The sequence below is a fragment of the Sinohyriopsis cumingii genome, chromosome 12 (assembly GCF_028554795.1).
Source record: "Sinohyriopsis cumingii isolate HCF-2022 chromosome 12, ASM2855479v2, whole genome shotgun sequence".
Lineage (NCBI taxonomy): Eukaryota > Metazoa > Mollusca > Bivalvia > Unionida > Unionidae > Sinohyriopsis > Sinohyriopsis cumingii.
The window spans coordinates 99,635,619-99,652,830 of record NC_142972.1 but is presented as its reverse complement, the minus strand read 5'-3'; the positions used below and the strand labels follow the sequence as shown (position 1 = coordinate 99,652,830).

Below are 17,212 nucleotides of genomic sequence, written 5' to 3'. Positions count from 1 at the left end.
CTCAAGGTATATGTAGGATGTTCAGCATTTCCTATGCTTCTAAATTAAAAATGTTAATGTGATTGGGGAACGTATTTTAAGGAAAAAGCAAATTTTTAAGTAAATTACATTTTCAAATAATACACACCCACTCACATTTGTTAAAAGTGCAACCAACCTGCCATAGAAGCAACCTTTTTTTAAAATCATTAAGCTTAAATGCTAGCAAAACCTGGTGGTGGCAGTGGGAGGTAATCATCATGAGTTATTGTTTTTTATTTACATGAAAGAAAAGGTTATTGTCTTCTTTTTAGTAGTGCAATATCCAAATGTTAATGTGATTGAGTGAGTATTATCTGAGAAACATAATTTACTTAAAAATTTGCTTTCTTAGGCAAATCTGTATTGCTTTAAAATTTGTAGCATCTTCCCCGTCTCTAGTTCTGTTCATTATCTTTGAAATTGGCAGGAGTAGACATAAAAAGTTTTGATAGAAGAAAAGTGTATTGTCAGCCATTTGCTGTGGATAAATGAAACAACTTAGGAAATGGGGACTTAAGGAAGTAATTATTAAATGGGGATGGACAAAATGCTAAAAAATAAATAAAAATATAAGACCACTGCATCACTGAATAATTCCAGTTCTAAAGCAGAGGGCTAATAAAATAAGTTGGGTGTCTTTTTTTTAAAAAAAAAACAAAACATACAGCTGAAAGCTGACATGGACATTTTATTTCCCCAGAGGACAACATTGTTATGGAGGTCAAACCAGATGGCAATATTCAGTGGAGAATTTTAGATTTTGGTCAAGCAAGCCGTGTTCAAGTAGACCTGGATTTAAAAGAGGAATATGAACGAGTTGGAAACCTCTGTAAAAATATGTTGATCATATCCATTTCAGAGGATAAGTCAAAGGTATGTAGAATTTATATGTTATTGTGCTCAGACTATATCAACTTATAGAAATAATTTTCCAAAATAATTCATTTTAGAATTAGTTTTAGCGCGGTGTTTCTTTTCTGTTTTGATGTTGTTATGGGGTTGAGCTCCATTTTTCAGCACAAGGTAGGCTAAACATGGCAGCTAGCATAGCAGGTATAGGAAGAACCTGGGAAAGCCCAGTAAAGAACCACTGACACATGGGAAAATACTGGCAAGTTTTCTCACATATTCACATCATTGGCCAAGCATGAGACTCGAACCCATGCAAATAGCTGAGATGGCAGTGATACATAATAATGAGTGCTTTAAACCACTTGGCTACTCGGGGGCCCCCTTCTGTTCTGTAATACACCATTTTTAGCTCACATGACAAGAAGGTGACATGAGCTTATGATATGAGCCACAATATTTCTAATCTGTTTTCAACACATGTGCCAATTTAATCAGTTATTAGGAATGCTGTACAGGACACAATCTCAAAATGTTTTGCTTTGGTGGCTTTGCTTTTAATCATTTGATTTCTGTAGGGGAAAATGAAATTAACCTTCAACAAATGCTTCAGAATGGGTTTGGGATGGGTTGTTTGGTCATAGATTACAAAAATTATTTCCACATGGAACAAGGGGATATTGTATTATCGTTGCATGTTTATCTCTATGCCATATTTGATTAAATTCATTGCAGGAATGTTTCTTGTTTACTTGCTTTTCCTTCAATCAAAATATATTGCTGATATCTTGTCTTCATCAGTTTTTGATAAAACTTTATTCAGATTTCATAATTTAGTCAGTTTTGGTCACCTGTCAAGCAGCTGCTTGGTTTTGGTTTTCATAGCAGCCAGAGAAATTTATCTTTTTCATATTGTGACTAAAATATTTTGGCTTAATTTTATACAGTAGAAGTTTTAGGAATATTTCTTACGGCACATTCTAATACGAGCATGTCCTTGGAGCTGTCTCTTAAAATCATTTAGGTTCATAGTAACAAAGCATAGAATCAATTTTTTATATATCCCCAAAACCATTGGGCCAGATTAGATCAAACTTTATTTTAAGACAAGCTGCTCAATGTATAAATTATTTCTGCAATCACTGCTGATACCTTGATATTCTGTGTATGGAGGGTATTTATTATGCAGAATAAACATCCCGTGATAAGTGAAGCATGTACCGTTGATTGTCTTGTAAAAATTGTTTGCAGTTGATCCATTTCCTAGCTATTCACAATTTTCAATGACAAGAGATGCCATGAAGCTGATGTTTAAGTAATTCTATTGAAGATGACTAAAACAAATTGTTTTCGGATTCATAATCAGAGAGCATATTGTTTCAGTCACCTTATGCAATTGGTTGTCAGGGACCAGGGGTGGTGGATAGATCTAAGGCACTCGCCTCTACAGATTACAGGCATTTCACCTCAGTCCACATAGGGTGGAGTCTCAGGCTCTGCCAATGTGGATATATGAGAAAGTTTGCCAGTAGCTTCACATAGATGAGTAGTTCTTCCCAGGGTTCTTCTACGTTCTTAATCCATCAAATATGTCAGCCGCCTTGTATCATGTGCTGAAAAATTGCATTAAATCCAGAATAACAACAAAAGCAGCAACTGGACACAAGGAAATTTACCTTCAATTTATCTTAAATTCTAGTCCTAATCTGAGTTCACAGAGAGCTATGATTATATAAATTTTATTTGAAACATTACAGTATCCAAATATGTTGTTAGAGCTTAAATTTTGAAGGTTTAAAATCAAAAGTATATTTTTAAGTCTATCTCTCCTGTCTTATCAGTGTAAAAATACATTTCTGACTAAAAGCATCAGTGCAGAAGTACAGTTTTTATAAAACAATGTTCAAAAGATACAAAGCATGCGAATATTATTTTGGAGAAAAAAAAGGTGTTGGAAACAACGTTTGAAGACATACATTAATTCCAGTAATATCAAATTTATAAGTTGTCATATATATATATATATATATATATATATATATATATATATATATATATATATATATATATATTAAAAAGTACATGGCTTTTAAAGTGTTGGTATAAAGCAATTTGATATACCAATTCTATTGGTATATCAAAATGTGAGCTGCCCATGGTACAGTAATACATATATATAATTATTATTTAACATTAGGTTATAGTTCAACAATAGGCACATCTGTATTCTCTAAATCTGTTGAGTTTCCACTGATTAATCGTTAGCATTATAATAAAATAACAGCAAAAAAATACTCCCTGTCTAAATAAATTAAACATGGTGCATAATGTCATCATACATAAGGGAGGTGATTCAGGGATGTGAAGTGACAGATAAAACAGATAAATGAACTTGTACCAAGTTACCCAAAAGAACCTGGGACTTCATAACAGTTAGGTGTAAATATTCCATGACATTTTAATACAATGCTTGCAATACCAGTCATACAAAATTATTGTATTCTTTCATTCATCACAAAATAAAATTGTTTAAAATAATATAACGCTTTGGAAACTTCAGTGGTCTCTTCGTAATTAAATACTAGCTTGCAGATATTCTACAGAAAGAAAGATAGTGACCGTTGGATTATTTGGCTTTTGAGAAAACTGTAGTAGCGCCTTTCTGATGTCACTGCGCTATGGGGAATTAGACACAAGCAGGAGGGTTTCTTCTTTTTCTACCAATATTGAAGTATGTTGCCCCTAGTTCTTCAGGCTGACTCCCAGCACTATGTTTGACCTGGCTTTTTAAACAATCCTAGTGGACTTCAGACAAAACATTCCCTGAAGATCTATTCTAAACTAATATTCTGGTCTGATTGTGTTAGGTGCAGACCCTTTATCTAACTCTAATCTACATATCAAAATGCACAGAATCTAAATTTTGTAATCCAAAATAAAGCCATATATGTACTCTCCATACACACTCTCTTCCCCTGATGCTGTGTGTTAGAATTTACAAAAATATTATTTTGAGCATGAAATTACTTGTAAACTTTATCCTTTTGAGCAAATTACTTCAAAATTAAACTATAACTACCCAACTCTATTTTAAGCACTTTATACCTACTAAAAGAGATTCAAATTTCCCTTCAAATGGTCACTAATTTTAATGTTTAAGTATTATGGCAAACTTGCTATAATTGATTTTAATTAGCTTTACAAACACATCTTCCAACTGTCCTACTGACTCCTTTGTTTCAATTTTTCTGGACTGTAACTTGACACCATAGCATTTAAATAGCTGCTGGTAACCTAGTATTGACCTCAAATCTCTGCCTCTAAATCTAACAGTGACTATAGAGTTACTCCTCTATCATAGACATACTGTTATTAAATTTATATAGAGAATTTAGAAAATTTATACACAAATATATCTTTTCTTCCAAAACTAATATAAATACCATAGCACCTGAAATAACTAAATTTAGCCCTATAATACAACAACAAAAATAAAGCATGCCAACCAATTTCGTTCAACAGTATTTAGCGAATTTCTGTATTTGGTATCCTGTTTTGGAGCTAAAATGGATTCAGTGGAACACACGAGATTGACTTCTAATCTTTAGATTGTTTGATCAATAAAATGATAGCTGCCAAATTAATATTTCTCTAGTATGTAATGACTTTACACAAATTAAATTATCAGTAGCAGTATTACCTAATTTGGTCTCAGTTTTTCTCAAATTGGTTTAGTACTTTCTACTGCACATTATGGAATCCTCTACTTAAAATAGAACAAAGACTTCAGAAAGTGCTAATGGGTCTATTTTGAGTACATTTTACACAAAGAATCTGTTTGTAAAAATCTCTGAATACTATGTTATAAGAACGTACAGATGCGCATTCGTTTCCTTATTTCTGTTGCAGTGCACGCAATATATTTTGTTAAGTTATCATAGGACATTCAGTTTTATTGCATTTTCTGCAGTAAAATGAACAATAGCCAAAGATAGACATCAAACATTTTACAACAAAGACACATCCACACTTGGCTGATGTGAAACAACATTGCATAATTGCACAAGTTCCCATAGTTGCCCAATGCACAAGCTGGGCCTTATCAAGTCAAGTGCAGGGCAGGGGGAGTGTTTTCTACAATTTCAAAAGAGCCCTAACTTTCCACGAAAGGGCACCAGAGCAAATGTCTATGTGTCTATTTACTCAGAGTGTATAAAATACCCAATAAACAAGTGCAGAATAAAACGATAGTCAAATTGTAAGTGACAAGTCACTGTACATTTGTGTATGTGTACATTATTTTTAGCTGGCTTTGGGTTGTGGTTGGGGCCCTGATCCAGCACTGATGAGTTCTCAGTAAAAATCTGGTACTTTTTCGTCTGACATCCAATCACAGGACTATAGAGGGGTGATTTAAACTTGAGATTTCTATTATAAGAAAGACAACATGCCATTCCTTTTCCTATTGAAGCAAATATATATTGTGACAAATGAAACAACGAAAATATCCTGATCAGAAAGAACAATCTAGCCCCATAAATTAAATGTCCAGTGCATTGCAGTGCATGTATAGTTAAAATTGAAGGAGTATGTATATTCAGCCTTGTGACCAGGTCATTATGTAATTTTTAAATTCAGAATTTGCTCTTGTTTTTTTGTTGTTTGTTTTTTTTCAAACAAAAGTGGCTGTCTACTGGAATTTAATTATCTAAACCTCAGGGGATTACTTTTCATGATTAAACAGCAAAATAAATTTACATGTTTAAGAGGAGATCAGTATGGTGTGCCTCTCATTAACTCAGTGTGTAAAAGTTTGTTCAGATTTCTTTCAATAAAGTAAAAGTATAAACATATTCCAAAAGAAGTTGATCAACCTTCTCTAAATTTACAGAATAGACAAGACTTTTTTGTTTATTATTTTTATTGTTCCAATATATTTGATAAAAATTAAGATCATTTGATTCTTGAAATGGTATCTGATTGTAAATCATACATAATGTCAGTCTTTACATGTGTGGTCATCATTCACTGACTGACTGTTCAAATGTCAATCAGTAAAATTTGTGTTGTTAATGACAGCCATAGTTTGAGCTACATGTATTAAGTGCAAATTGCCAAGTCATTTGTCTGATAGAAACACACCTTTCCCAAACTGATATTTTCATCTTCTTGTGCAAACATTTTTTAGCAGTGCCTTGATTTCAGCTGAATATACACTGAAGCCATTTCTTTATTAGGGAGAGACCATTTAATGTTCGAGAGGAGGGGGTAAATACTTGAAAACTATTGTCTCATTCATATTTTGGGGTATAAAAAGGACACTGTGCCATTCCTTTCTGTACTTAAAACAAACTTAGCTTGTGATGAATGAAATAATAAAAAATACCAGTCAAAAATAATTTAGTGCCATAACAATTAATTGTCCAGTCCCTTACAGTACATGTGCATTCAGAATTGAACTAAATGATAGTTATGTACATGTGTATTTGATCTCATAACTGGGCCATTACTACTTAAGGATTAAACACGTTCACATTTAAATGTAGATTCATTGTTTTCTTTTTTCTTGTTTGTGTTTTTAAACAGAAGCTGTTGCTATCTGGAATTTAACTGTCCATTCCTCAGTGGATTACTTTTCAGGTTTAAACAGTAGGATAAATTTACACTGTTCAAGAGAAGCTCAGCAAGGTTGGCCTCTAGTCAAGTCAGCGCATAAGTTTTCTAAATTGTTAAAATATACAAGACTTATATAATTTAATTTATAATCAAAATAAAGACCACTGATTTATGAAATTGTATTTGACTGTTAATCATTCATGACGTCTTGGTCTTTGCATTAGGTGGTCTTCATTGATTTTCTGTTCAAATGTCAATCAGTAATGCTGATCAGCCACTCCATTGTGGAGATGCCATCAGCAAGCCAGCTGAGGTGTGGTAGTGATTTGTAAGAATTTCATTGCTCTGTCAGAGAGTGAAAGTGGAGGGATTAAGTCCCCAGCCATGATGCCTGGGGTTCTGAAAATACATGTGAGCTGTACCGTACATATATCAACATCATTATGTAGCACATTCTTCTGCGTAATTGGCTAGTTTCTTTCATCAGTTGTATGTGTCATGATCAGTCTCACTTTTTCTTGCACATTTGTGATATTGTGAATATTTTCTATTTAAAGCAAGTTTTGACAAATAAGGGATAAATGTTAATACATTGTGACCCCACTGTAGTGCGCTCAATTATAACATTAATTCAGATATAATGCTATTGTGGTATGGCTCCCAAAATTTCATTTACAAATGTTTTCCTATACATGAAATATTTTTTGTTCTTAAAATTATGAAAAATAATGTGTAAAAAGTTTTATCATTTTGGGGGCAAGATCGCATAGCTATGTGAAAATAAGATAACTGTGGTGTAGTTCCTGAAATTTTATAACTTCACCAATTTCTTACCACAATCACTGGCTGTGCATTTTGAGAACTTTTGGTTTATTGTTGAAAGATGTCAGCTCATAAGCGTTAATCTTATTTTTGATCCATGAACAATAAAGCCATAAAGTCTTCTTTGTATTTATCTTCAGTGCATTCGTTTTAAAATTGTTGCACAACAAACAGTATCCGATATGTTGGTTCTTTAAAAGGCATATAAAACCAAGCACCAAACAAGTGGTGGTTGATAAAAGAATCTAAACTGAAGTATATTCAATTTGCTAATCATCAATTACAGAGCTAAAACTAGCTCCAATTCTGGGGCTGTGATATATAAAACATAAAATAAATCAAAACTGCTAAAATGTGCATGTGGCTTGGCAGTATTTTTAGATGCAATCGCTTGACCAGTGAAAAATGTTGTCCATTCCCTTCAGAAATGACCCCATTTTTTGTTGACAGTTATTCTTGTTGTAGTTATTCAGATGAATAGGTGTAAAAATGTTAAATAGTTGAAATTTACAATGAATAATAGGCCACTGAGATGTAAAACTTGGACTGTTTAAGAGAAGATTGAAGCCCTGGACAGGATTAAGTCTGGCGTTAAACAGCTAGAGAAGCAGCCAAAAGCTTTGAGAGTTCTTTAAGATGGATGGAGACGCAATATATTGACTATGTTCGAGTTCTTCAAATTATTTGCCAAAAGCAAACATGACAGAAATAAAAGCAGCTGAAATCACGATTTATTAACAGCTGGACTGATGAAAAGCAAATGTTTCTTTATCTTTTGTGACATAATTTTGCTATTTTGTATTCTCCATTAAATTCAGACACATAGTGATCTCTTAACAAAATTACTGAATATTTTAAATCTGTGTGCATATTAAATGACTGCATGTTGATGAGTTCGGTGGGTGATTACATGTACATGGTGTTGATTCATGCTATACATTAGACATGTATATATAAGCAGTATAAATGTACAGTATATGTACCAATGCATGGTGCTCTGAATAAAGTAAAATATTATATATACCATCTCTTTTTTCATTACATGTGTATTTCTCACTTAATATCCATTGATTTAAGATGGTAACTGTGTCAATGAAGCATCCACTTTTATTATACACACACACCGGCCAATGTTTTGGTACATGCATTAACATGCATCATTTTCTTCAGCTAACTGACTCGGTTCGTTATAATACAGTTTGGTGTATAGCATAGCTGGGTTCTGTGGACCTCAATCATCTTGTTATTGTGGGGTCACACTGTATATTTTAACTAATAAGTTACATTGAAATCATAATATTTGTACTTATCACTTTCCAGTCCCAAGTTAGCATCAGGCAGTTTGTAGTTTGTTAGATTGCCAACTCTAAACAATAGGCTTTTCGTAGATTAATTTGATGTATGTTCCTGAGTTTATGGCGAATAGCTGTTAATTGTTAGAAATAAAATTCATGATATTTCTTTGATAGGTGTGTTTGGGAATAAAAGGCACTTGTCTCTATTGATTAACTGTCAGTAGGACTAAATTCAATGCATGATTGATGTTAGAAAGTGAAGCACCCACAAACAGTGTTAATGATATGTTGTTTACATTGTTATGTGACAGGGGCTTAAACTACATCTTAATTAGAAAAGGTAAAATACAACAAACATACTGTAATACAAAATACAATTCCCTAAAATTTACAGTCTAACAAAGTGAAAGAATTAAAAATAACTTACAGTATAGTATGAATTTTTACAATTTCATAAATGTACTATCAGTTTCACAGTAATCTGGAAATGCTCCAAATGTATTCCAAATGAACGGCTATAATGTGCTTATGTACTAACACCACAGAAGAAACACTGTTCCAATATCCAGAAAGTTTTTACTTGTTCAGTGTAAATCCAATGAAAGCTCAGTGTCGCAAATGTCCTTGACTATTGAAATAATCCAACAAAATTAATAAAGATCCAAGTCATTGAATGTTTCATGGTAATCCAATAATGTACTCTCTGTCTGGAATGAATGCTTCATCTCTGCAATTTCCTCAAACAAAAATTCCTATCATAACACTCACAAAACTGATAGACCTAATGAATTAAGAACGTTGTGTGTTAAATCCTATTATCCACTCATGTAATGTGATGCAAACAAACAAATGTAAACTACCTGGAAAGATTCCCAAAGATTTAAATTATTTTATAGTGCAAAATATTTTGATAATCTACACCTGACATCTTTTTTTTTAATTTTACCAATCACCAGCTATTGCAGTCATGACATATCTACAGTATAAATGTTCTCCCTAGATTATGTCATGTTTACCTGACCTCCATTTTTAGACCAAAATATAACATTGACGTGATTTGACCTTGTTATATGAATGGAAAAAGTAAATACATAAGTCGCAGTCTGCACTAGGGCGTTTTCTCTTAAATGAAGCTATTATAAATTGGTCAATTGGCTGCAGTTTCATGATAATTTAAAGAAGTAAAAATTATCCTATATATTATTTATTTTCAGTTGGATAAATCTGACGATAATACCACCAGAGAAGAAATTCAATTGTCCATGAGGAAAGTTTCAAACATCAAAAAATTTCAACGTTTCATAAGAAAGAGATGTGAACATGGTATGTTGAAACAAAATTTATTTAGCAGAAGCAAATTTATCATTTTAAATATAAAAACATGTTATTCATGTGATTGACATATCTATTTAACAATATTATTTCATTACAAAAATTTTACAGAGCTATAAAAAGCAATAAGTGTAAGGAAGTTGCAAGAATGCACTTACCGTAATCTTATGACCATTTCAGAAAAGAAATAAGTTATGAGCAAGTTTCAGACTTGATTGTAATTTTGTGAGTGCCTGTACCCACTGGTATGTCCACTTGGATGTTTCTTAATTCTAAAACAAAACAGCATTGAAATTATTGATTCAGAGTTAATGTTTCTAATACTAGTTTAACGTTTCTAATACTAGTTTAACTACTATAGATTAATAACTTGTTGTATACGATTTGTTAAAAAATATTACTATGGGAATAGGAATTTTAGTACTCATTTTATATAGATGCAGACTAGAAATTCAGATATTTTAAAATAGCTTGTTCAAACTTGGTGATAACTATGAATGGCAGGCTATTGAATTGTAGCATACTAATGTAAATGCATAAAGATTACATGAAATCTTGTGCATGGTCTAACATTTTGTACACAGATGCAGAAAAGAAAAGGTGAATTTAGAGATCAGCATTTGCCCTGAAGGGTATATCCACAATTCCATGAAGGGTATATCCACAATGCCCTGAAGGGTATATCCACAGTGCCTTGAAGGGTATATCCACAATGCCCTGACCTAGCTTCTTGGTAGTGTCTACTTCCATGGTCACAACTTTGAACCCTTTAGATCCCCAGCATACCAGCACCTTTGTAGTTGTTGGGATTAAAAAGACAAATTCATCAATATGACAAAATTATGCACCAGACACTGTGACTGTTTCCTAATGCAGTGACATGTCTTCAAAAGTATTTGACATATCTAAAGTGTTCCTGGGCTTGGAAAGGTCCATTATAAAAAAAACAATGATTGTTGATGTACTTGGAATCTGCGGAGCAACCTTTGTGACCATATATGCTATAGACAAGCATATTCAAAACTATAAAAGTGGAGAATCTGGGTGGGGGTGCTGTGGATATGAGACCCCTGTGCTGGTCCCTTTTCTGAGTTAATATCCTGTATTAGTTTGTCAACAGGTCAAGTCAGTTGCTGAACCACAACCATTACAGCTCTACCAACCATTATGATTTGACCACAAGTCATACTCAAATTATCTTTAAATTATGGATATGTAAAATAATAGCAAAAATTAGGAAAACATATTTGATAGGATCAGTTCTGGATACTGGTTTGTCTTTGTTTGATCTGCTTCCATATTAGATTCAGTGGAGTTTGTCAAGACACTAGTATAACTTCATTGCAGTATTTCAGACACTTTAAACTGCCCATATTCAGATTCATGGTGAAAAAATAAACCTGAAAAGCAATAATTACATTCATTGGACATTATGTGTTGATTTAAGTATGTCTCTTGCAGTAGAAATGACGGCTGTCTCCACAAGAGATTCAAGGTATACCCAAAAATTATGCCAGGTTTGAAGAATAAGCATAAAGCCTCTGAGCTCCATAGGATTTGGAATTACAGTTTTTGAAAATGTACTGAATGTAGTTAAATTCAAAGTGTATATTGCAAACCTCTTAGTTGAACATAATATTTACCTTTGTTGCATCAGCCTCGAATCAGTTCTGAACTGTTTAAATGCATATTTTCCAAGTTAATAATAGCAATACTTGAACTTCTTCTATACTGAAAACTACCTAACTGAAGGACTTTCAGAGTGAACTGAGCAGTGGAAGTCCTAGCTTCGTGGAGCACTTGCAGAACGTTCTGAAAAGTGGGAAGGCAAAAGTGAACAAAAGATCACACATTAGACATAAGACATCCATAGCCCAGGGGCTCTGATCTGGTACTGTGGAGACTTGAAAGGTGAGCTGGTTGACCATTCACTCTTGTTGCAAACAAGTCCACAAAGGGTCTTCCCCATAGTCAGAAAAGGGACTCTGCTATGGATTTGTGCAAAGTCTGTTTTATGAATACTATCTTGCCTTATCTGCACAGACTGTCCGTCAGAATATTTTTTGTCAGGAATATGTTGCACATAGAGAATAATCTCTCTGAGACTCCAATCCTCAATACAGAGAGAAGGAGCTTGTGTACCACCTTGTTGCCAGAGATCTGCTACTACCGACATTTTATTGTAGCAGACCATCACACACTAGCTCCATATTTGGTTGACATACCCACAAAAGGCTACAAATACCACCCTCATTTCCAAATTGTTGAGGTAGCTTTGTAGACCATAAGCCCTGAATATCCACTCCTTCTGGTTCTAAGTTAGAACCCCAACCCAATTCTGGTGGATTGGTTAAAGATAGGAATGGAGTTTCACTTCCTAGTTGGATGACTATATGCCAAGTTCCTATCTCCATTAGGGTTGATTGGTAGAATCGAGAAGGAGCTGGGGGACCCAATACCTGTCTTCCTACTGATGATGGTAACCTGTACTTGAAGACCAGTCAGGCAGCTCTGATTTCATGGACAATCCCTCCTCAGAATCTACCCATCATAACGGCTGCTCTCCCTATTCAGGCTCTTCCTTCCTTGTGAGGAACTCTGGATTGAACCTTAACACTGCTTCAATACAACTCTCAGGGATGCCTGAGCCTTGATATTATTTCATTGCCAAAGAAAAAGATGCCCCACTGTCATGGAATCAAGGACTCGTACTCTGAGTACCACCAGACTACAAGAAGGATTCTATACCCTTTTGAGATTGGGGACAAATGAACAGAAAGATGTCATGCCTTCTTGGGATTGAGGAATCTTTTGAGTCCCTCAGGACACAGAGAAGGATCACATAGCTTCATGAGATCGAGAAGATAAAGATTCCATATCCTTCTGTTATCGTAGAGATGAAGTAGATGGGTCTTCATTACTCCCCTTATAAGTACACCTACTCTCATCAAGGCATAAATCCTTCTCACTGAAATGAAATATATAACACATATTCTGTGTGATAATTTGCTGAAAAAACTAAAAATTCCAGAACTTAAATATTGTAGCAATTGCATTAACTTACCCTATCACCAGATAAGAGGAAAAGTATAATTAAATTTTAATTTTTAACCCAGCTTATTAAAGACCTCAAATCTAATGAGAGCATGGAATAGCACTCACATTTACAAGGACAAGATATTATGACTCAATCAATATGGAAAACATTAAATTGGAACATGAAAAAGGTCAAATTTCTGTAAGGGAATATACATATGTTGGTTACATACAGCCATCCAAAAGAAAGCGGAAGGCTTTCCACAGGGGTCTGTGACGTGAAAAAGTTGGACTAGGTCTGTGTTCTTTTTTGTTTTGTTATGGAACTCTCCATCTAATGGGAGGATGGAATTATGACCTTGGATGTAGATACTTTCATCACAGAAGAGTTAATCAAGACATAGTTATAGGTAATCTATTACTGCTCTTGAAATGTCCATAAAGTGTGCTCAGACTTAGTCTCTAAGGTCATGCCCAGACATGTGATGAATTTACGCCCTCTGAGCAGCCCAGAAAATGGAGTACTGTCTCTTGTAAGAACAAAGTCACTGCTGGAGAGATATGAGAAAGAAATTCATGTAAGGCCAGCAACTGTAATGTCAGCTCTTGTACTAGTCACCACATTTGCAACTCCTACTATGACTTTGAAGAGTGTTGGTGGCAACTCTGCAACCCATTTTTCTTCCAATTACAGCAGATCAGATGCAATGTTTGCTGTTAATATTTGATGCATCACTTTCACTTATCATGTAAAGGAAGAATCATTGTCTTACTGAAGGCGGTAGCCAAAGTATTGAGGCATGCCAAGTCCACATCCATGGTGCAATCGATGAAGTTACTTCACATCCACAGGGATTTGGCTCCAGACATGTCATATATTTTCCTGGGCCACAGTAATTACCTTTTTAGGACTGCTTCTTTGGCGGTGTCATTCTCTTCATGGCGTCTCAGGACTTGGCTGGCCCCTCACAGTCACTCCTGGTCCAATGATCCTGCCAGGAAGCATACTCATCCTGTGCATCCTTGCAGGTTTTTAGCTCTACTGTTCATAAACCAGAAGAGCTTATGGGATGGTCTGTTGTCCACCATCCATCATCAGTTAGCACAAGTTTTTTGTCACTTTACCTCCTAAAATACTTGGATGATTGCCATGAAATTTTACACACTCTTTCATCCCATGGTCTGATTGGTCTTAAATGGAAATAATGTTGCTCAGACAGCCAACTTACCCTGAATGGATGGTTATATCAGTATGGGGTTTTCACTAGAAGGCTTATTACCTAAGAAGAGGGACCTGCTGTCACAACACATTGGTCTTTTCTTCACAGCCACCCATATATTCTTCACTTTCACACATGGCTCATCTCAAGCGATCAATCTGCCAAGACAGGTTTCTTTGAGCAAGATTCCAGTTGCATCATCCAAGCTAGCCTGCTTTTTACATCCAGTATCTATAAGTGCAAAGTGGAGAATCTTTTGCAATTGGTAGTGTAGGAAATGTGTTGATCCTAGCTGTTCCTCTCCTAGTTCACTGGCAGACTTCTCTTCCTTTTCAAAAATACATAATATTTAGTTTTTGTCTTTAATGGCCATTAAGCAGTTCTTTAAAGTTCTAGCCATAAGTTTTGACCTTCATCTTTCTGACTTAATCAAGTTTGTTTGAACAGATCTTGAATGAAGAAGTGTCTTCTGTGCCATTGACACCACATACAATGGCTTATCCTGAAATTCCTCTAGAAACACCCAACCAGACATTATGATTTCCACAGATACCAGCTCATTTCTTTAAGCAGACCATTTGTTGTCTAGTTTCACAATGCTCAGTGGCAGTTTGGGGGTGGAGGCAGAAGAGTTACCTCTCCACATCATTAATGATGGCCACAGTAAATGCATTTCATTTCTGGAAGAATATAATATGTGGAAAGTTAACTCTGATTATGATGGACAATTCTAAGGTTCTCAAAAAAGGTGAGGGTCAAAAATTCAAAGTGATTCTGATGGACCCTCTTAGGTGAAACAAGTCCTGGGTGTATGTTCTATTTGATATAGCAATATACTTTCCCAAAAATATTCCACCAAGACCCAACCACCTCAAAGTGGCATGGTCTTTCATCCAAGCCCAGGCAGGCCATTCTTTCTTGCTTAGCCCTTCTCAAGGGAACACTGTGAAGACAATGATTTTTTAACCTTCCGACTGTCATGGTGAGAATCTCATGAGCTAGAAGGTTGTCTACTTTAAAGGTGTTGAGATGGAAGTGGCAGGCTTTCAGGGACATGTGCAACAGCAGAAGCATTATTCCCACCACTGACTAGATTTTATCTCTGGTTCTTTGAGAAGACAATTGCTGTCCCCCACTGCAATCAAGAGCCATAACTTCATAATCTCATTCACATTAAGGCATCATAGTACAATACAGTAAGGATTTATCAGACCTATTTTAATTTAATAGAATGCCAGATTTGCACATCCTCTTTCCTGGGTTACATTTTTCATGGGTTGTGACAGTTTCAGCACATAGCCAGCACCTCCGTGAAGCTGCTATTCTACAAAACATGTTTTTCAATAACTCTAGCTTAAGCATACTGAGTGAATAATTCACATGCACTTTCAATGGACCCAAACTATCTACTGTTCAAATCTTGATGACACAGCCAGGCTTCATAGTAAAATACAGGCTGTCACCAAGAGGCAGGCAGAATGTGGTCATATGTTCTCTTTTCGCTGCTGATTATTCAGGAGAGGTGGTTATACATGACCTGGTTTGCATGCTCAAACACAATGAAAAGTGCTGTGAAACTTAGCAATGACTCTTTCTAATAATCAAGCCATGGGAAAAGGTTGTCATGACAAATGTGGGTATTGTATATCATGTAATTTTTTTGTAAATGAACAAAATAATTATTAGTTTCAGAGTATGAAAATTTATATGTAAAATAAATAAATATTATTTTGTGGTACTGACTGTGTATGAAAAATAAAAGGATCGTACCCGAACACACAATACTTGACAACTTAACAGTGCATGTACTAACATTAGTATAAATAGTATAAATATAATTAAGTATAAATATAAATAGTATAATGTAAATATAATTAGTATAAATATAATTTTTTGTCATATTCTGCCGTCAACACAAGATAGCAGTTACAATAAGAAAAAAAGGCTTTTGCCATTAATGGACAAGAGAGAAAGACTGGAGCATGATAATATCTATATATGCAAACCCATCTACATTTAGAGCATATTTCTTTGCAGCTGTTAAGATGTATTATGATGGCAAAATGATTAAGATGGGCTGAACATGTATTAATTATTGGTATTATTAGTAAATTGTGTGCAGTGATATGAACCCACATTATCAAGATGCGCAACTTGTATTCTTACAGCAAGAGTAACCTTATTATCAAACTGCTAAAAAATAATAAATGAACTTGAAAAACTTGTTTTAAGTTAACGAGTGTGTATGTGTGTGTGACAAAGGGATAAAGAGAGAGGAAACAATGTTGTGTTCATATGCAAGAGTGTATGTATTAATGGTGGTTTTTATTTTGTAGCAGTTAGAGAGAGAAAAAAGAATTAATCTATAAACCAAATTTACGATAGAAAATGACAAAATTTTATATATTTTATATTTGTATTGCTATCATGAAACAGTATGACTAATTACCAATGGACTATGATCTTCACTGTAACATGTACTGAGATCAAATTTTGTTGGATAAGAAAACATCAAGGGGCTTCCAAACTCATTTTAAAATGCATGTGGTGTTTTGTTTTATGGTGACCTACGTACCAAAGAGCACTCATTATTGATGATATTTAAGGATTTGTAAATTCCTTTGTCCAGTTGTTGTTAAGCAGCAGCAGATATCATAACTATAATAAGAAAGTTTGTGCATCAATCATTGCATTTTCTTGCCATTAAATAAGGACAGATTGATGAATGAGAGCATTCTGAATTAATAGATGAAGTGCCATTTCAGTGAGAGATGATTAAAGGCCTTTTTGTATGATTATCAGTGGTAATTATTTGTTTTTATTTTTTGATCTCATATTTCATTATTGGTTGTGATACATGAAGCTAACAAATAGGTCAGGTCACTTTTTATTGAGGTAGCAAATAATTTTTAATTTGGTATTGTATGAAACATATGCTTAACAAACAATGTATTTGTAGTTTTATGTTGTACATCTTTATTTTTTCAATGCCATTTGAAGCATGAACTCCTCCTTGAGTCA

At 34.3% G+C, this 17,212-nt stretch overlaps 1 protein-coding gene across 4 annotated transcripts in view; it reads left to right on the top strand.

Moving 5' to 3' along the window:
- Positions 1-17,212, top strand: part of LOC149787078 (uncharacterized) — a 103,719-nt gene that overhangs the window by 58,160 nt on the left and 28,347 nt on the right. For all 4 annotated transcript variants that reach the window (XR_016425083.1, XM_089977602.1, XM_089977603.1 and 1 more), the window contains exons 10-11: positions 722-894; positions 9,818-9,926. Coding sequence is in view for 3 of the 4 variants with exons in the window: in XM_089977602.1 (XP_089833728.1) it covers positions 722-894; positions 9,818-9,926 (282 nt within the window). In the remaining variant the exon portion in view is untranslated. The remainder of the gene's footprint in view (positions 1-721; positions 895-9,817; positions 9,927-17,212) is intronic.